This window comes from Cetorhinus maximus, chromosome 12 (assembly GCF_964194155.1).
Source record: "Cetorhinus maximus chromosome 12, sCetMax3.hap1.1, whole genome shotgun sequence".
NCBI lineage: Eukaryota > Metazoa > Chordata > Chondrichthyes > Lamniformes > Cetorhinidae > Cetorhinus > Cetorhinus maximus.
In genome coordinates, this window is record NC_135890.1 from 38,987,680 (window position 1) to 39,008,979 (window position 21,300).

The 21,300-nt window shown below is 41.2% G+C and overlaps 1 protein-coding gene across 11 annotated transcripts in view; it reads left to right on the forward strand.

Annotated features, from left to right (window-relative positions):
• celsr1a (cadherin EGF LAG seven-pass G-type receptor 1a) overlaps positions 1-21,300 on the forward strand; it is a 365,300-nt gene that overhangs the window by 224,418 nt on the left and 119,582 nt on the right. For all 11 annotated transcript variants that reach the window (XM_078553378.1, XM_078553370.1, XM_078553374.1 and 8 more), the window contains one exon: positions 3,552-3,640. In XM_078553378.1, the coding sequence (XP_078409504.1) occupies positions 3,552-3,640 (89 nt within the window). The remainder of the gene's footprint in view (positions 1-3,551; positions 3,641-21,300) is intronic.

Genomic DNA, 21,300 nt, shown 5'->3' on the forward strand with positions numbered 1-21,300 from the left:
TGTTGTGGTCACTTTGACAAATAGACCACAACAATTTGGCTTTGTCAGCAGGATACTCAGATCAGATCCTCGGGACGGCTCTGCAAAGTGCATTAGTATATTTATTTACCACCCGTAGTTAGTGCAATAAGCCTACCTGAGAACAGTCTGGTCAAGTATCAAAGAATCAGGAGGAGGACTCAGGACAGGAGATAGGAGGCGCCGGGGTAAGAGGCGGAGCCGTGCAAGCGGGCTAGCGGTGCCAAAACCGCGCAAGGAGGGCCGGACCATTACCAGAGATAGGAGGCAGAGCCGTGCTGGCAGGTTACTGTTTGAAATATAACCTTAGCCAAAGCCGCGCAGGCTAAACCCCAGTTAAGAGTGCTCTCTCAAGCTGTATTGAGATGATGTTCTCCTTGCAATTGCTTGAATAAACGATCATGACCTGTACCTGAGACTCCTATGGTCCATTTGTCAAAGTGACCACAACAATGTCATGACACTAGGAAGTTCTGAGGAACAAAGGGACCTTGGTGTGTGTGTCCATAGATCTCTGAAGGCGGAGGGGCATGTTAGTGGGGTGGTGAAAAAGGCATATGGGACACTCGCCTTTCTCAATCGAGGCATAGATTACAAAAGTAAGGAGGTCATGTTGGAGTTGTATAGAACTTTGGTGAGGCCACAGCTGGAGTACCGTGTGCAGTTCTGGTCACCACATTATAGGAAGGATGTGATTGCACTGGAGCGGGTGCAGAGGAGATTCACCAGGATGTTGCCTGGGATGAAACAATTAAGTTATGAAGTGAGGTTGGATAGACTTGGATTGTTTTCGATGGAGCAGAGAAAACTGAGGGGCGACCTGATCGAGGTGTACAAGATTATGAGGGGCATGGACAGGGTGGATAGGGAGCAGCTGTTACCCTTAGTTGAAGGGTCAGTCACAAGGGAACATAAGTTCAAGGTGAGGGACAGGAGGTTTAGGGGGGATGTGAGGAAAAACTTTTTTACCCAGAGGGTGGTGACAGTCTAGAATGTGCTGCCTGGGCGGGTGGTGGAGGCGGGTTGCCTCACATCCTTTAAACAGTACCTGGATGAGCACTTGGCACATCATAACATTCACGGCTATGGGCCAAGTGCTGGTAAATGGGAATAGGTAGGTAGGTCAGGTGTTTCTCACGTGTCGGTGCAGACTCGATGGGCCGAAGGGCCTCTTCTGCACTTTGTGATTCTGTGATTCTGCATATCATAAGTTGATATTGTGGACTGTTCTGAAGTGCCAACTTTTGTTGGATTTTTGCCTCGTCAGGTATGGTGTGACATACATGCACAATTTTGTGCAGTCTTATTGCTCTTAGCAATCACTACCTTATTGATTAGAATTGTAATTCCAGTACTTTAGTGTGTTCTGATGTTTTACAATAAAAAATTAACCTTCCCTGTTATATCTAAAGGGGTTGATATTCTGTTTTAATCGCCAAAGTCATGTATGTCATTTTTATTTTTTCGTTATCCTGATCAAAACTGTTGATATTGATAATGAACAGCGTGACTCCAGAGTGAAGTAGATCTCTCTTTGATTGGATACATTTCCCAATCAATGTCCCACAATGTCCTCCAAAAAGGAAAATAGGCAGATTACTGCTTGGTCCAATGCATTGGAATTCTGTTCCCACTTGCTTGCTTTAATTTGCTAGTTTATTTAACACTTCTTTTAATTGGAATGCTGCATTTGCTTTACCCTGTTGTTTCCTGGATTGGTTAGAATTCCACTTTGCCCCAAATAGGTTTCCTTTTTTTATGTTTGATGAGGACTGCTGAGAAAGAAGTAATACTCTCTTTCCAGCTGTTGTTTTGTCTTCTTGCTGTTTTTCATGTTTTCATTTGACAGTAGGACGGACTTGATTAGAACTAGCGATTGAAGCAAAATTGGGGGATGCCCAGGGTTGGGGGTATGTGGAGTTTTACTGGGAGTATTAAGGTTTAGCTGATGGGACAATTTTCCCCTTAACAGTGAAGTGTAATTCAGTTCTCTTCCCATCACCCCAATGGTCACAATACAAGTCAAAAAGAGATCTACTTCACTCTGGAGTCACACTGTTCATTAGGTGGGCACTTTATCCTCCAAGTATAAAATTATTCTCAGCTCCCGATAGCTTGCTTCCTTTTCACTTTCCCAGCCAGCTAACTTCTGATCCCAGAGCTAACTTTCACTGTGAGGTTTACACTGTGGGCTCCTTCCCTCAAGTCCCAAGCTAGGCAAATCTTCCAGTTTCCTTTAAATCCTCACAAACTCAGTCTTCACTTTGAACGCAAACTCCTACCTGCGTTTTGTGTGATGAACAATGGAGCCGGCATTTTGTCTGATTCGGGTGCAGGATTGTCTGTCCCTACCTCCTGCTCTCTGCCTCTCAGGTGGCTTCAGACCACAGCAAATAAAAACTGCTGTCTGTCTGGGATATTCATGGATTTGTAGGGAAGCCTGTGAACTGATCTCAAAAACGGCTTCCTCCACCCTCTTCCCCATGCCAACGTGAAACACATTAGCCTTGGTTACAGCACAACTGTTCATAACACGATACTTATAACACCTTTCTGGGACACTGGGAGACTCAGGAACTGCTCATGGTATAGTTAGGGACTGCTGCTATTGTCTCCAAGCATAAATATCTTTCACCTTCTCCTCAGTAGAACAATCTAAACCTTCTTTTGTTCTCTAACAATCAAACAACCCAGGATTACTGTCGGGCAGACTGCAAAACAGGACACATGACCCCCTTCATTTATCCTAGATTTAAAGATACAGTCCCAAAATATAATCTTTTAAACCTCATAATTGTAACAATTGCCTGAAAATGGGGTGGAGCGGGTTCAATAATAGCTTTCAAAGGGGAATTGGATCTCTCCTATAGAAAGGAAAAATTTGCCAGGCTAAAGGGAAAAGGTAGGGGAAAGCTGACACAGGCCTGGTGGGCTGACTGACCCCCTGCTGTATGATGCTGTGCTTGCAAAGCCCCATTCGTGATGTGGGGGTCTCAGGAGCATGTATTCCTATATATTTGATGCATCCTTATTCCAAAATTCCAACAGTATATGCTGGATACGTATTCACAGGGCGCTTTTACTGGGGAACCAAGTTGGTGCCGGGCTAAAGGTAATGACTTCAGTCTTTCCAATAATTGGAGGAAATTTTGCTCACCCATTACTAGATGTTGGACAAGCAGTCTGACAATTTAGAGACAGTGAGGACATCAAGAGTGGTGGTGATGAGGTCAAACTGGGTGTAATTTGCATACAGGTGGAAAATGACTTGTTTTCGGGTGATGTTGTGTAGATGTAAAGTAGGAAGGAAAACTAGGATAGATCCTTGAGCGACACCAGAGTTCAACTGTGATGGAGCAGGAAGAGAAGCAAGAATTTCGTCTGTAAAATCCAGAACAAAGGAGAGAAGACCAAAAAAACTGGAAACTTTCAGGACAACAAAAAATTATTTTTAAAGTTTTACGATTATAATGTGTCACTGGCATGATTTACGTTCCTGGTACTCTCCTAACTGAATCATTACTGTTTAACAGGCGAGTCCACCACCACAGTGGCACCCTTCATACCAGGGGGAGTGAGTGATGGGCAGTGGCACTCTGTCCAGGTGCAGTACTACAATAAGGTAGGTGAAGGATGAGATTTCAGAATGCAAAAACTGATTGAAATAATAAAATATAAGAGCACACATGTGAGTGTGTGTCTGGCAGTATTGTGAAGGGATGTCCTTTCTATTAAGCAATGTTAACTGAGCTGGGAGTTTGGAAAGCTTGCATCTCAGTTATAGGCTTCAGTTATTCATGTTCCTTGGACTTTTGGGAAGTCTATAATTGTGCAAATTATACATGCTTTGCTGATCAGACCAGCATTGATGGTCCTTTTCATTCCAGTTCCACTTTATCCAGAATAAAAAGAGAAATGTGCAACTCTCAATTGTCCACTGTGTTGTGACACGCAGATTGTCCGATCTGATTGCAGCTCAAAGTCCCTTCTATTTTTTGTACCGAGAACAGTAATAAAAATGGAAATGGAACACATTTGTTTACAGTCTTCTGAGCTTGTGGTTAGTTTACACCCTATAGAATAAGCAGCAGTAAAAATTAAATAATGATTTTACTTAATGTTTTGAGCACTGCTAGGTCTAGAATTTTCCTCCAATTTGTTTTCCTTCCTCTTCCTCTCCTGAGAAAGGTGACTCATGCTGGATTGTGGTACCTGCTATCCACAAACCCATTTTTCATATGTGAACCTGTAGAGTGAGTGTCAACAGAGTATCCGACCATAACGACCGTCACTGCTGAGGCCTCGAAATCCATCTGCATTTTTGCCCACTTCTCCTAGTTCAAACTACCTGCAGCCAAAGGAACAAGATACCTCACGGGTCTTTGTCCTGCAGGCTGCCAGAATATATGAAAGAGCTGTCCAAACTGAGACTTGCTTTGACTTCCTCACAACAGTATGGCTGAGATTGTAAACCTAATTGATGTAAGGGATAATAATGCATCTCAGTAGCCATGGGCAGTGAGCTGACCAGTCCAGTGACCTGTTTTTATGTACCTTAACCTCATTGTGAAGTACGTACATGTGGTCATTGCCCCATTCTTAGTCAAACCTGTGCTGCGTAACTTCTTATATTAACCTTGTTCAGCAAACCCAAGCTATTCAACGTACTGTATTCTGTAATATTTCCTTGACTACATTCAAGAATAGCACCATGTCAAGTGAAAAGGAATTCAGTTTTCAAGACAGATGATTGTCGGAATTTTTCTTTGTTTCTCTTCGAACAACCTCATAAGTCGCCCTTGTTTTACCCTGTGTAGCGTTTTAGTTAATGGGTTATCTCCACTGGCTGCTGTTACTGTCCAGTAACAGTCTCAGGGATTCATTTCAGTACTCAGTTTTTTGCCTTTGTTTCTTTATTTGGAGCCATTGCAGTTAACGGAATTTTTTTTTAAGTCTTGCTTTCTGTTACATTTTGTGTATTTCCATAGCTGCTACTAGGCCTCTCCTCTTTGCTGTTGACACTGAGCTTCAACTCTGTTGCTTTAAGCTGTCAGTACAATAGCTTAGCTTTGATACCAAAGTAAAATACTGTGGATGCTGGAAATCCAGAATAAAAACAGAAAATGCTGGAAGGTTGAGCTGATGGAGGGTCACAGACCTGAAACATTAACTCTGTTTCTCTCTCCACAGATGCTTCCTGAGTTGCTGAGTATTTCCAGCATTTTCTGTTTTTATTTTAGTTTAGTTTTGATACTTTATTGTAAACCATGTAATGCTAGATGAAAAAAAAACTAAAAACAGGCATAAAGACTGGGTAATGTTTACATTTTGCAATGGTATAAAATGGGCGATATCAGATTGATGTTTGTTACACACCAGGCTGATTTTCCTTTCCATCGATGTCAGTAGACAGCTCACTCAACATTTGTCGCTCACTTACAATTAGAAGTAAAAACTGTAAATCCTTCTCATAAAACTGACTATCTAACAAAAAAAAGATGGGTGTTAACCCAAATGACAGTTCATATCCACTCTGCATAATAATTCCAACTGACCTCAGGCACTGTAGTCTCTCGTGAATAGATTGTTTTCCTGTAAATTCTGTGAATGCAGGAGGCTTGCTGCAAACGACTTGTTTTTTTGACCTGATTTTAAGTCTATGATATGTATCCTCCCATAGCAGGATTTTAACCATGTGTTGACTGGTGCCCACAATCAGACCTGCTTTACTTAATTTTTAGTCCATTTTGTTTTGTTGACCATTTACTGAGCTGTGCCTCTCAGTAGGGCTGATTTATTGAGGGACAATGTGAAAGCATTTCCACACTGTTGGTCACCAAGTTCAAAGGTACTTCAGTCTGTCTGCACTGGAAATAGTCTCCAAAATATCAGGCAAAAGCTTCTTAAAAGGGGTACACTATAAAGTGATCAGATGTTCCCATGATCCAGATTGTGATAGGCCAATACTGAGTGCCTCTTTACCTCTGTGCTCTGGTGGAAAAACTGACCCAATTTTCTGCTTTTTGTTGCTGAACAAATATCGCAGATTCGGCTAACCAGAAAGCATGTCCAGCTGGAATGCTGTTCTTGGTGAGGCAGAGCTGCATGTTCCAACATTTATCACTGGGGCTCAGTCTCATTTTTAAAAAATGATAAGTTGACATAAAATCACATCATGCACGATGGAACTTCCCTTCAATGTACCTGCCACACAGCAAACAATTGTTTTTTTATCAATTGTTTATAATTAATGTGATCAATATTAAAGTAATCACCAAGTGGGGACATTAGCAAAATATCAACCGAGTATATAGAATATGACTCCGTGCCTAAAGAAATTAGACTTTTTAGCTGTGCCTCTTAACTGACATGCTTTGGCGTGTCTTGTATTGATTGAATGAATCATTCAACAGAGATTTCTTTTCATGATTCTTTATTTTGTCTCTGTAGTCACTGGCAGGTACTAATTTATATTAATTGATGATGGGGTTTTTTTTTACTCCAGATGCACTAAAAGAGCCTGATTTGCTTTCTGTATACACAACAAACTCTAGCCTGTTTAACTGTCAGCGACAGTAAAACATCTCATTTACTGTTGTTAAAACAATAATTGTCTCTCTGTCTAAAGCTTATTAATATTTGTGTGCACTGGGCATGCTCATTATTATACACTGTAATTTGTCACTCAAATTCTTGACAGGATTCCAATTTATCCTTAGTGACGATTCTGTGCAATGGGTTAGAACATCATAACTGGTTACTGGGAGAAATTTCAACCCTATATTTCCTTTATTGGTTTCTCACTCTGATCAGCTGGAAAACTTGGTTGCAGCGTTTTGAATTTTTCAGAAATATGTGGACACGAGACAGCTGGGATATAGTAGGCTGGCATGGGGGAAGTTTAACAAAGACAAGAGCAAAATACTGAGGATGCTAAAAACCTGAAATAAAAACTGAAAATGCTGGAAGTATTCAGCAGGTCTGGCAGCATTTATGGAGACAGAATTGTTCAAGTTGACGCTTCGTTAGAAATAGAAGTACTTAGCGATGTAATACACTTTAAGCAAAGCAGGGAAGAGGGGAGGGGAGGAAGGAACAAATGGGAATGTCTGTGATAGGGTGGAAAACAGGAGAGATGAAATGACAAGGGATAATGATGCAAGGTAAAAGGAGGTGGTAATGGGACAAGTAAAGAGACAAAAGATTTGTCTAGAGGAGATGTAAATGGAAATAGCAGAATTATTGCCAACAGCTGCTGTCACAAAGAAATATGGCAGAGGTTATGATCTGAAATTATTGAAATCCATGTCGAGCCCAGAAGACTATAAAGTGCCCAGTCGAAAGATGAAGTGTTGTAGCTTGAACTTGTGTTGAACAGGGCATGAGGCCTAGGATTGAAAGATAAAAGTGTGGTGGAAAATTAACAAGACAGGCACCAAGAAATTTAGGGTCTCACTTGCGGCCTGAACAGAAGTGTCCTGCAAAGTCACCAATTCTTCATTTGGTCTCCCCAGTATAGAGGAGTCAGCAAAAGGGCAGCAAATACAATATACTAAATGGAAAGAAATGCAAATAAATTGCTGTTTCATCTGGAAGGAGTGTTTGGGGCCTTAGAAGTGAGAAATGAGGAGGTAAAAAGACAGGGATTTTATCTCCTGTACTGGCATGGAAAGCTGCCATGAGAAAGAGATGGGGTATTGGGAGCGATTGAGGAGCAGAGCAGAGTATCACATGGGGAACGGCCTCTTCAGAAGGCTGAAGGGGGAGAGGAAGACGTGCTTCGTGATGGGATCACCTTTGGAGCTGGCAGAATTTTAACATGAGTGAGCGGTGCGGTGCGGTGAAGGGGGCGGTGTGGGGTAGGGTTGTGATTAAATGGGCGAAAGTTCTGACCACATCCAGAAACCAGCCTGATCTTGCCAACTTCCCGGTTTTATTGAGACAGGACAGTCAGTCCTGTCAGTCAATCCGGTCCCAGAAGCTGGGTGGGTATTTCAAATATATTTAAGGGACTGGCTGTTTTGTAGGTTTGATTGTACCTTGCTAGATTTATTGGACTTCTGGAAACCCAGAAGCTATAAGAAGGCGAGAACAGCCTTGGGAGGAGACAAGTGTCTTCACAGCACAATGTATGGAGCAGGACTGTTTCCTCTCAGCCTCCCAAACTCCCTACCATAAGAACATTCACCCACCACACCACCCCTCCCACCCCAACTCCTGTTGCCGCAGGAATTGGGGTTCAGGACTCCTCCCAGGGTGAGAGATTGGATCCTGTGGGGATTGGACCTACCTTGTCCTGCAGCCACTTCTGGAATACTCCCTGCCAGCCTGGAAGCCAAACCTGAATCAGGCTGACTTCCAGGCCGGGAACTTGTCAGGGCCAAAACATGCACACCGTGGATTTAAAATTTTGCAGCATGCGGGGAAAGCCAGAAGTCCTGGGGCGCTTTTGGCCCCTTTCCCCTCACTTCCAGCACATCTGCAAATAAAAATTCCGCCTATTGTGTCCTGTTGGCTTATTTGCATGGTAATTTCTCATTCTCGACTGAAAGTTGGGAGGAGCAAAGGAGATCGTACTTCTCCCAATATTGGGAGAGGGATAGATAATGGAGGATAAGTCATCCTGTGCTGTTGCCCATCAGCCCTTGGTGCCCATCTGATGCATGACCCATGTCACATATCCATTGTGTCAGTGGTGATGCAGATGTGTGGGAAAACTAGAAAGAGGAAAAATGCATGGATGCTTAAAGTTCCTCCAATATTTTGTTATTTTGGAAAATGTACAAAAAATTGAAATGTGTTAGATGTACTAAACCATCTTACAGAATATATTATTTGCATGTATTCTAGTTGACGTTTATCTTCTTGAAATCCTGCCCGCTTTCAGAAATCCTTTGTGCTTGTGCTTTATTTTGCAACAAGGTAGATGAAATGATGGCGTAAATAGAGGTGAACCATGTTATGACCAGGATGGGAGGAGTGCGCAGTTGATCTAGCCCCACTACTCTGCAGGTCATGCCATTAGTTTAAAGGTTTAATTTACTCACCAAAATGCCAAATTGTTTACCTTCATACTGGTACCCAGAACAAAAGAGATTTTAACCAGACTTCTTTCAATAAACTCAGAATGATTGATTTATTATCAACAAATCTTACTTTAAAAAACAAGTTGCAAGAACTGGTTAACAGACAATTGTACTCTGCAGATATAACTATCTATCCCTTCACACACACACACACACACACGCACACACACAAGCAAAGGACAAACAGATAGGGTCTCTCTGCAGAGATGGGTTTTAGAGTATAGACGTTATAAAAATAAAGGATAAAGTTCGCAGTGTCTCAACACTATTGACCTGGAGACCCCTTGTGTGGGTTGCTGGTCCTGGTGGATGTCTGGAGGTCTTCACCAATGGAGCTTCGCCATGGCGGAGAATATAGCCAGGACAATCCCTCTTCCCAGCCTAAGATAAAAGTAAAATACTGTGGATGCTGGAAATCTGAAACAAACACAGAAAATGCTGGAAAAACCCAGCAGGTCTAGCAGCATCTGTGGAGAGAGAAACAGAGTTAACATTTCGAGTCCATATGACCCAATGAGGCTGAGGAAATAGGAAATGGCAGAGGATTTGAATAAATACTTTGCATCAGTCTTCACAGTAGAAGACACTAATAGCATACCAAAAATAATAAATAATCATGGGGCAAATGCGGGGGAATAAATAAATATAAGAACTATCACTAGAGAAAAAGTACCAGGGAAGCTAATGGGTCTAAAGGCCAATATGTCACCTGGATGGGTTGCATCCTAGGTTATTAAAGGAAATAGCTGCAGAGATAGTGGATGCACTGGTAGTAATCTTCTAAGAGTCCTTAGATTCTGGAAAAGTCCCAGAGGTTTGGAAAACTGCCACTTAACACCCTTATTCAAAAAGGGAGGGAGACAAAAAAACAAGTAACTATAGGCCAGTTAGCTTAACGTCCGTCATTGGGAAAATGTTGGAGTCTATTATAAAGGATGTAATAGTCGAGCATTTAGAAATGCATAATCTAATCAAGCAGAGTCAGCATGGCTTCATGAAGGGGAAATCATGCCTGACAAATTTATTCAAATACTTTGCAGAGGTAACAAGCAGGATAGATAAAGGGGAAGTAGTAGATGTAATATTTTTGGATTTCGAAAAGGCGTTCAATAAGATACCCCACATAAGGCTACTTAATAAGATAAGAGCCCATGGTGTTGAGGGTAGCATATCAGCATGGATATAGAGGATTGGTTAACTAATAGAAGACAGAAAGTTGGGATACGGGTGGCATTTTCAGGATGGCAACCTATAACTAGTGGGAGTGCCACAGGGATCAGTTCTGGGGCCACAATTATTTACAATATATATTAATGACTTGGATGAGGGAAATGAATGTACTACCGCCAAGTTTGCGGATGACACAAAAATAGGTGGGAAGGCAAGTGGTGGGGATGACACAAAGAGTCTACAGAGGGATATAGACAGGCTAAGTGAGTGGGCAAAACCTTGGCAGATGGAATATGTGAGAAAATGTGAGATTATGCACTTTGGCATTATTATTTAAATGTAGAAAGACTGAAGAAAACTGCAGCACAGAGGGATTTGGGGGTCTTCATGTATCCCCACACCATCCCCCCCAGGGCCATATGTTACTTGTTCCATGTTATTCTTTCGCACAATGCTACCCTTATTCTGCTATTATCACATTCTGCTTTCTTAACTTTATGCCACTATCAGCACCTTTTTTTTTAGCACTAACCACTACCATTAACACTCCCTTTGTCCTTTAGTTTATGACATCTTTGTCCATCCCCCCCTTTGTCCCCAACCATCGCTGGCCTTCTAACCAGCTTCACCTGCCCCACCCCTCTTAAACAGTGTAAATTTGATCACATTTCCACTTCTCTTCAGCTCTGAAGAAGAGTCATACGAACTCAAAACGTTAATTCTGTTTCTCTCTCCACAGATGCTGCTAGACCTGCTGAGTTTTTCCAGCATTTTCTGTTTTTGTTTCCTCTTCCCAGCCTCTCAGGTTTCCAAAAAAACAGACCAGCTCCACTGATCTGAGGATTCTTAACTGGATGTTGTCAACAACTTTATTTCAGGCAAGACAAGGCAAGGCGGCAAGCTGGGCAGCCTTTTTACTTTCTCAGTTCAGTCTCAACTGAACTCAAAAATATGAGTACAAAACTTAAAGCTTATCTCTTTCGTGTGATTTCCAGTAACTCACTAGCTTTTTGCCTTTAAACCAGTTTTTTCTCATCAATTAAAGTAATTGCAATGAAAACAAGTACACAGCACCCCCCCCCCCCCCCCCCCCCCCCCCCCCCGCCCTCAAGTACAATGCTGGTCGGGTGGTTTCTTGGGAAAGGCATGCTTGTTGACAGTTCCAAGGTGAACTTATGACCTTTTTTAATAAAAACTCCAGGTCAGCATCCAAAGGTCCAAATAATGCAATGTCCTTCCAAATTTTAAAAGAAAAATCCAATTCGTGAAGATATGGTTTTCCCAACAACTGGTATAATCTGATTGCCATTATGGAGTTGTGGCTGCAAGGTGACCAAGGCTAGGAACTGAATATTCAAGGGTATTCGACATTGAAACGGTAGGCAAAAAGGGAAAGGAGACGGGGTAGCACTGTTAATAAAGGATGAGGTGAGTACATTAGTGAGAGAGGATCTTAGATTGGAAGATCAAGATGTTTAATCAGTTTGGTTAGAGCTAAGAAACAGCAAGGGGCTGCAAACATTGGTGGGAGTTGTTTGTAGGCCACCAAATAGTAGTGGTAATGTGTGGCACGTTATAAATCAGGAAATGAGAGCTGCTTGTAACTAGGATAATTAGAGTAAACATGGGTGACTTCAGTCTACATATAGATTGGTTAAATCGATCAGCACTAATGCTGTGAAGGACAACTTGGTTCCTCAAATACTGTTCTAGAAAACTAACAAGGGAACGGGCTATTTTAGAACTAACATTATGCAATGAGAGAGGGATAATAATCTTATTGTAAAGGAACTTTTGGGGAAGACTGACCATAATATAATCGAATTTTACGTTACATTTGAAAGTGATGTCATTCAATCCAAAACTAGGGTCCTAAATCTAAACAAAGGAAACTACAAAGGTATGAGGGGCAAGTTGGCTGTGGTAGATCGGGAAACTACATTAACAGATATGACAGTAGACAGGCAATGGCTAGGATTTAAAGAATTAATGCATGGTTTACAACAAATTTACATTCCTTTGAGGCACAAAAACCCAATAGGAAATGTGATCCAACTGTGGCTAACAAGAGAAGTTGAACATTGTATCAGATCAAAGGAAAAGGCTTATAAAGTTGCCGAAAATGAGTAGTAAGCCTGAGGATTGGGAGCATATTAGAATTCAGCAAAGGAGGACCAAGAAACTGATAAAGAAAGGGAAAATAGAATTTGAAAGTAAACTAGCGAGAAACATAAAATGGACTGGAAACGCTTCTCTGGAATGTAAAAAGGAGAAAGTTAATAGAGGTAAATGTGGACCCATTACAGGCAAAGACAGGAGAATTTGTAATGGGGAGCAAGGAAATGACAGAGAAGTTAAACAAATATTTTGTGTCTGTCTTGGGAAGATACAAAATACTTCCCAGAAATACTGGAGAACCAAAAGACTAGTGAGAATGAGGAACTGAAAGAAATTAGTATCAGTAAAAAAGTAGTACTAGAGAAATTAGTGGCACTGAAAGTTGACAAATCCCCTGCAGCTGATGATCTACATCCCAGTGTGTTGAAAGGTGTGACTGTTGAGATAGTGGATCCATTGGTGGTCATCTTCCAAAATTCTATAGATTCTGGAGTGGCTCTGCAGACTGGAAGGTAGCAAATGTAACCCCACTATTTAAGAAAGGAGGGAGAGAGAATACGGGGAACTACAGACCTGCTAGACTGACATCAGTAGTAGGGAAAATGCTAGAATGTATTTTAAAAGATGTGATAACTGAACACTTAGAAAATAATGGTAGGATTGGGCAGAGTCAACATGGATTTATGAAAGGGAAATCATGTTTACCAAATCTGTTAGAGTTTATTGAGGAGGTAACTAGCAGAATAGACAAGGGGGATCCAATGGATGTGGTGTATTTAGATTCAGAAGGCATTCGATAAGGCTTCACATAGGAGATTAATGAACAAAATTAGAGTTTATGAAATTGGGGGTAATATACTGGCATGGATTGAGAATTGTTTGACGGAGAGAAAACAGAGTAGGACTAAAAGGGTCATTCTCGGTTCGGCAGGCTGTGTCTAGTCGGGTACCACAAGGATCAGTGCTTGGATCCCAGCTGTATCAATGCTTTGGTTGCTGGGACCAAATGTAATGTTTCCATGTTTGCTGATGACACAAAACTGGTTGGGAATGTCAGTTGTGAGGAGCATACAAAGGGGCTTCAAGGGGATTTAGATAGGCGAAGTGAGTGGACAAGAACATGACAGACGGAATATAATGTGGAAAAATGTGAAGTTATCCACTTTGTTAGGAAAAACAGAAATGCTGAGAGACTGGGAAGAGTTATTGTCCAAAGGGACCTGAGTGTTCTTGTTCATGAGTCACTGAAAGCTGTAATGCTGGTGCAGCAAGCAATTAGCAAATTGAATGTTGGCCTTTGTTGCAAGGGGATTTGAGTACAGGAGTGAAGATGTCTTGCTGCAATTGTCTTGAGCCTTGGTGTGATCACACCTGGAGTATTGTGTACAGTTTTGGTGACCTTACATAAGGAAGGATATACTTGCCACAGAGGGAGTGCAATGAAGGTTCACTAGACTGATTCCTGGGATGGTGAGATTGTCTTATGAAGAAAGATTGAGGAGACTGGGCCTGTATTCTCAAATTCAGAAGAATGAGTGGTGATCTCAATGAAACATACAAAATTCTTACAGGGCTCGACAGAACAGCTGCAGGAAGGATCTTTCCCCTGACTGGTGAGTCTAGAACCAGGGGACACCGTCTCAGAATAAGGGGTCGACCATTTAGCACTAAGATGAGGAGGAATTTCTTCACTCAGAGGCTGGTGAATTTTTGGAATTCTCTGTCCCAGAGGGTTGTGGAGGCTCAGTCACTGAGTATGTTCAAGGTATAGATCGATAGATTTCCAGTTATTAAAGACGTCAAGGGATTTGGGGATCATGGGCGTGACGTAGAAGATCAGCCATGATCTAGTTGAACAGTGGAGCAGGTTCGAGGGGCTGATTGGCCTAGTCACACTCCAGTATCTTATTTTCCTGTGAAACTGAATATAGTCTTGCTACTTAGTCCAATTGCCCCTAGTTTGTGTTGCAGATCTTGTATTAATATAAATGAGTTATTTTATTATTTTTCCAATCTTAATTCATAAAGTGTGAGTGCTATTATGAATAAATCAAAACATTTAAAATCATGTTATCAAAACATCCGGATCCTGAATTGTTTATGTTGGAGGCAGCAGAAATGGAGGCAGAAAACAGGAAATAAACCTGGAAATTGCCTGGAGAATTGATAATAAACTCATCTCTTCAAGGTTTTCTTCTTATTTTATGATTTTTTTTTCCTAGTCATGTCACAATTCTAACTAGGTTTCTGCACATATTCCAGAATCATTTTGGGCAGATGTCCTGTATCACATTCCAAGAGAAGTTAGTTCAAGGAAGTTAGTGGTGTGAGTGCTGCTAATTGAGTCTTTTATCTCAAACATATTCCTCCCTGCTGACTGTTACATACTGCTAAGGATTTCTTCTCATTTATAATGCTTTATATACTTTTGTAAAATATATTAGAAATAAATGCAGTCCGTCACTGAATTTTCTACGCATGTTCCTGCCTCCACAGGATTATGCAGGAGTCAGGGTGAAGATGGGAATGATTACCAGCTCGGCTGCAATGGGTGACCAATTAAGGCCCTTCAGGGCACTCTCTCAAAGCCGATGGTTTTTCCAGCCAGTGCACAGGGTACCCATTGTGTCAGAAGGTCATTACGAATCAGAGCTGCAGGTTCCATTCAACATAGAAGGCTGCACTCCAAACAACCTTGGCAGTGCCCATTACCTTGGGGGGCTTTTCCCCCTCATGTGCCCTTATTTATTCCTTTTGTGGCTGACAACCAGGGATGGAGTTGACCTCAAACCCCATCCTGCCCTACATAGTTCAGCTGCGCCCATCTCTGATGCTACGGTTGCCAGTTTATCAATGCCCACAGCCTCCTATTGGCCCTTCAGACTCGGGAATACAGCAGCTGCTCTTCTTTGGATGAGACTGCTGGATGCTGCCACCAAATTGGCTGCCTCCTCCAATGTCACTCTTTGGGTCCCACCATCGGCATTTGTGGGTTCCTGAGCCCCGTTTTATCCCACCGACAGGATCAGGATTCAAAAACGAAAATATTGCCCATATACATGACAATGTAGGGTGCATGCTTCATATGAAAAACTGCTAAGTACAAGGTGTGTACTCCCTAATGGAAGATGCTGGGAGAAGGAGAATAATCCCTGAGCTAGTATTGCTTGTTTTCAGGTTATTGGTTCAAAGTGGATACACGTATCACTGGGATGAGATTCGTGGACGCCACCAGCCCTCTTGCACTTTGCCTAAAAGAGCCATTCTTCATTGGCACTGATGGGTCATTCTATTATTATGGGCTACAGCTGAGCCTGACATTGTACTAACAGCTAGGCATAATCACATTCCAGTAGGGTCACTAAATACAGGAACCTTGGCTGATTTTATTTTGTCTGTAACCCATAGGAATTCTAGTGCCAGATCACTGCCTTGTGTGTTATCAGCCAACACAGCATCGACCAGAGATCAATTTTGGGTTCTCTTGGTTTGCATGTAACCTAATCCCATAATCATGGTTTCAAATATGCTGGGAATTTACAAAGATCTTCTGAAGTCCTGGGTGTTTAACTGCACCTTTATAACCCTGTACTGAGTTGAGTACTAATGCCGTCTTTAACAAACAGCAGATCATTTGTTGGAACATGAATTGTGTCTAAATGCAAGAAGCACATTTGCGGGTACTTCTTCCTAAGGAAAGTACCAGAACAGGCTAACAGGATAGACAATCTGGTTTGAAAAGTTTGAAGTGTTCATAGGTTAATCCAAACTTCCCACTAAAAACACCATAACAACTTATTAGAGAAATGAAATATGTGGCTGTTGTCAAGTGCAGTCATTTAATAATATTATTGGAGATGGATTTGTCCCCCTTCCTTTGCCAGGCAGTGAGCACTGTTTATCCCTGCAGCTTCTCAGTTTTTCTACAATTTTTCAATGTTTTCTGCAGCTTCAGTGCAAAATGTGACTGGGGAATTTACAGCTTCCTGTTTAAAATTAGTTCATCAGCTGCATTATTCATGATAAAGTGTAAAGGGTTATGATCTAAGGCCCTGGTTTGGAAAGACAGGAAGATAACATTGAGGCAGAATTTATGCTTTGTTTTTATTGAAAGCAGATATGAAAACATTTGGTGCCTGGTGGGAAGCACTGCTGAGAGCTGCTAGGACTGATGTGCAGTTCATGAACTGAGACTGTGATCCTAAAGAGTTAAACTCTGCAGAGTTTAATAAACACACTGCAATCCGGCTGGAACAACATAACATGGATCAAACGAATATTCTTGCATTTTATTGTCGATGTAGGGTATTTCAATGTTGTGTGTTGATACTTTAATGGTAGCTCAGGGTACATTTACACGGTTTAAAACTGGGCCTATGGCAGGGGATAAGCGTGCGAATTGGGTTTGCTTCCTGGAGTATATGTAGGAAAACACTGCTGAGACACAATAATAATTGGGGAACAATTGTGTAGTGGTTAAGATACGGGAATAGTAATCCAAAGAGCTTGGACTAATCCAGAGAACAATAGGAGCTTCAGAATTTGAAGTCAGTTTTTTAAACATCTGGAAAATTGGTATTAGTAAAAATGACAATGAAGTTATCAAATTCTCAAACTCTAAGAAATGAAACCCATGAAGCTTTACCTCGAGAAAAGCAAATAACATAATGATAACTGAAATCTGTACTGCCTTCAGCAAGCTCATTGAAATTGTTGCTGGGGACAATAGTACATAATGGGGTTGATTTCTGCTAACATAGCAGGTGGAACAATATCATTCCAAACTTTGTCTACTAATATTTCCTAAGTTCTATGTTCCTATATCACCAGCAATACTTTGTGATTTTGAATTTTCAGTAAGGTTGTTGTGTGCAGTGTATCAGAATGGTTACAATCACTACCCAAACCCCAAGCTTATGTTCATAGGGTCTTTTTGCATGCTGATGTGCAATTGCTTGATGCTGATCCGACAGTTCACAGTCTCTGTATGGAGACAAGCAACCCACAGTGACATTTTATGTTAACTGTATTGCAGTCCAATGAATGTAGTGTAGACTCCACATAAAATGGGCATATATTGCTGACGTATAATCTTGTCTAATTCCCGGATCTTGTGAATCCATTTTCGCCCCATTGCTAACAATATAGCCTTCAGCCGCCCGGTCCAACTATCAACCCATTTCCTCTTATACTTGTCCATTTCCCCTTCTTGTGTAGTTTCTTCAAAGTCTACTTGTTCAACAAATAATTTTGCCATCCACCCCCGCCCCATCTCCCCCACCCCCTAATCTTCCCTCACTTGGGGTTCATAGAAATACAGGTTGTTGTTATTAGGCATTCGTGCTCACCCTATGCAATGAGATTTTCCAGATGTGTATCCCTATAAATCCTCCTGAGCTGGAGAGTGGCTGCAGCTTGATATGTGAAACAATCACTTGAATGATCAAATGTGAAGCAACTATTTGGAAGAATGTTTGGATTTTATTTTACACTATAATACTGCAAATTCACAAAGAAATTCTATCAATAATACCATCTGAACCTTCCCTGAAATGTCTCTTTAACTCATGATTGAAAAATGGTGAAAAACATTATCTACTTACCACTGCACCCTGAGTGCGGAATCCATTTATCATCAAATAATTATACAAATGCTCAGAAAATGTCAAGAATGCAATTTGGAAAAATGAGATGGGAAGAAAAGAGGAAACAAGTAACAATTTGCTCACAATAATGGAACAATCTGTCATCGAAACTATTTGTTTTAGTGCAACAATATGATGTCTCTTTGCAAGGAATAGATACAGCTACAAAAGTGTCAGATGGGTACAGATAATAAGGCAATCCTAGTAGATATGTAATTCAACTCCGGTTTCAGTCAGCTTTGGCATAAGTGCAGTGCACACATCAAAATGGTTTCCATGAAGTCTTTGTTACTTGAATAGCGCTGGTCTGGTTTTTGTAATGGTTCAGGACAAATTATGTATTAATTACAATTAGCAGAATCTTACTTAAGGTGTCTCAATTTAAATTATGATTTTTCACAAATTTTATTTAAAATCCCCATGGTGCAGGGTCCCATGGCCTCTCCCTACTCTGGTTGATGAACATTCTCCAATCTATGGTAATCCCAATTGGAATCTGTCCTCTTTCTTACTTTAATCCCTCCAGTGTGCTCTCCCTCTTGACCTTTTAATTCATAATTGTTCCTCTTCAGTTGCTGAACAGTTGACATGTTGCTGTCCTAACCTGTTTCCTATTTTCCTCAACTACAGTTCAAAAAACAATGAAATAAAGTTGTGCATGTGAGCGCTTGGTTTGTGCGTGCTTTGCTGGAGTTGGGAGCAGGTTGCACATTTTGGATCTCTAGTAAATGTGATGTTCCCAGGCAATTGTAATCTTGTCATGTTTCATCTGGTCAGTCTATGTTTAAATTGGAGGTGCTGGAAAACTCTGAACATTGGGAGTCAGCTGGCTGGTTTTTGCATGCATTGAGAACTCCAGTTACATAGTAGTTGCTAGAAATTGTAGTCTTCTTAAGTAATGCATATTAGGAGATGATGGGAGTTCTCTGAAAATGGGTAGTCAGTGGTGAAGATCATGAAATATGGGGATGGTGCTGGCTGACCCTAGAGGCCATGATGTTAAAAAGCCTGACAGAATGTTTGCAGCAGGAAGGGTGCATTCAATGGAGCCCAGGTTATGGATGAATTTGGGCTTTTTTGTGTATTGAAAGCAAAATACTGCGGATGCTGGAAATCTGAAATAAAAACAGAAAATGCTGGAAAAACTCAACAGGCTAGGCAACATCTGTGGAGAGAGAAACAGAGTTAACGTTTTGAGTCTGTATGACCCTTCTTCATAGCTAAAAAGAAGTAGAAATATAGTTAACGTTTCGAGTCTGTATGACCCTTATTCAGAGCTCTGATGCCAGCTCTGAAGAAGAGTTATACGGACTCGAAATATTAACTCTGTTTCTCTCTCCACAGATGTTGTCAGACCTGCTAAGTTTTTCCAGCATTTTCTGTTTTTATTTCAGATTTCCAGCATCCACAGTATTTTGCTTTTATTATAGAAGTAGAAATTTGCTAGATTTTTTACTGTTTACGAGGGGGTGGAGCAGGTAGAACGAGATAGTAGAGCAGGTAGGACGAGATAGTAGGTCAGGGATAGGTGACAGCTAAGGAGAATTTACAAAGGTAGCATGGACACAAGGGCGACAGCTAAGGAGAGATTGACAAAAATGTCATGGACACAAGACATCTCTTTTGTGTGTTGTCTGGGTTGAGAATTTCTGTTGGGTTCTCCAAACCTCCCACATGACTTCTGAGGTGTTGTGGCTCAGTGGGTGGTGCCTCGTCTTGAAAGTTCAAGTCCCACTCCAGGACTTGATGGTCATGGAAGGAGCATTCATGACTCTGTTCAAGCAGGTTGATTATCAGCCTGCTAATCCTTCCCACTGTGCCCTAAAGGGAAAAAAGTGTTGGTGAAGATGCGAAAGAAACAAACCATAACTTCAACAGAAAGTCTAGGGAAACACTGTAGAGGATCATTCTTTGCCATTCCAATGGGTTGGGGACTAGTGCAGGGGGTTCTACAGATTCCATGCCATGCTTTGTATATTATTAGGTATATGGAGATTGGATAAAGAATCGCCAAGGCAACAGTAGCTCAAAGAACATTTCTTTTGCTGGAATGTAATTGGTAGGCAATTTGTTTAGAGGAATGGGATTGGAGAAGAAACTGAAATTGGGCTGAAAGACTTCCCACAACATGAATAGTGAATAGAATAACACAAATATAATGAAAGTAATAAATAACCAATTATAAGTGAGGAATACACAGGGAAGTTGACGATCCTGATGTACATAATCTTGGAAATTTTACATCGATTGCACCCATGAGTGACCTCTCCTGCTAACTGCCCTGAAATATGGGGGAGTCACCAAAAGACCAATCTGCACACGGTCAATGGGCATCAGAAAATCCAGTGGAGAGAGGCAGTTCCAGAGGTACTGGGGGATCCCTACCCCACCTCCCCCCACCTCCAAAATGATACCAGTATTTGCTCCATTACCCCCCCATAGCTGCTCTCTTAGTCTTTCATTAATATTCATGTATGAATCTAAATAGTGAGATTATCAGGTTGACAGACTGCCTGACTGAGATTGAAAATCGCAGTCCAGTTCAAACTTCTCACCCAAAGCCTGCACGGACACAGAATTTATACAAATGCAGTTGAATATAGATGAGGAATTTTTCCCAGCTTCTCTAGCTTAGTGTCCCTGAGGCCAATTGTAAAACCCTCCCTGCAGCAAGACCATGAATCAAACCTGGTATTGTACCTCCAAAAGTCTCCATGGCTCACGTTTTACACTGAGCCATTGGGATCGTACAGTGAAACTTTTATATATTATTTCTTTCTGGTGCAGAGTAATATAGCAGGGAACAAATGAAAAAGAAATATAACTAAGCTATGGCAATGAGCTCCCCCTTCCCCTTTTAGATATCCAGTGGTCACCCCTGAGCTTGCAGCACAATTGGTATCATCTCAGTAAGTGACAGCTTCATGACTAAAGGAATATTAAAAAATCAGATGCATGACTGCACATGTCATGTTGCTTCCATAAATTGTCCATCAAGGTACCATTGCTGTAATAAAGTTGGAAAGCGTACATTCATTTGATAGGAATTTTTTCCCTCATAAAATTGATAAACTATGAAAATGGATTTACAGGCAACAAAAATTTCCAACCATCAGCATGTTTAACAAAAACGAAAAGATTACAAATCTTTTAATTGATTCATACCTGATACCTTTACTGGATAAAGAATGCCTTTAATTTTTGCACAGCTATGTTTATGTGACTGAGCAAGAAACCAGAAATATGGATACCCAAAATATATG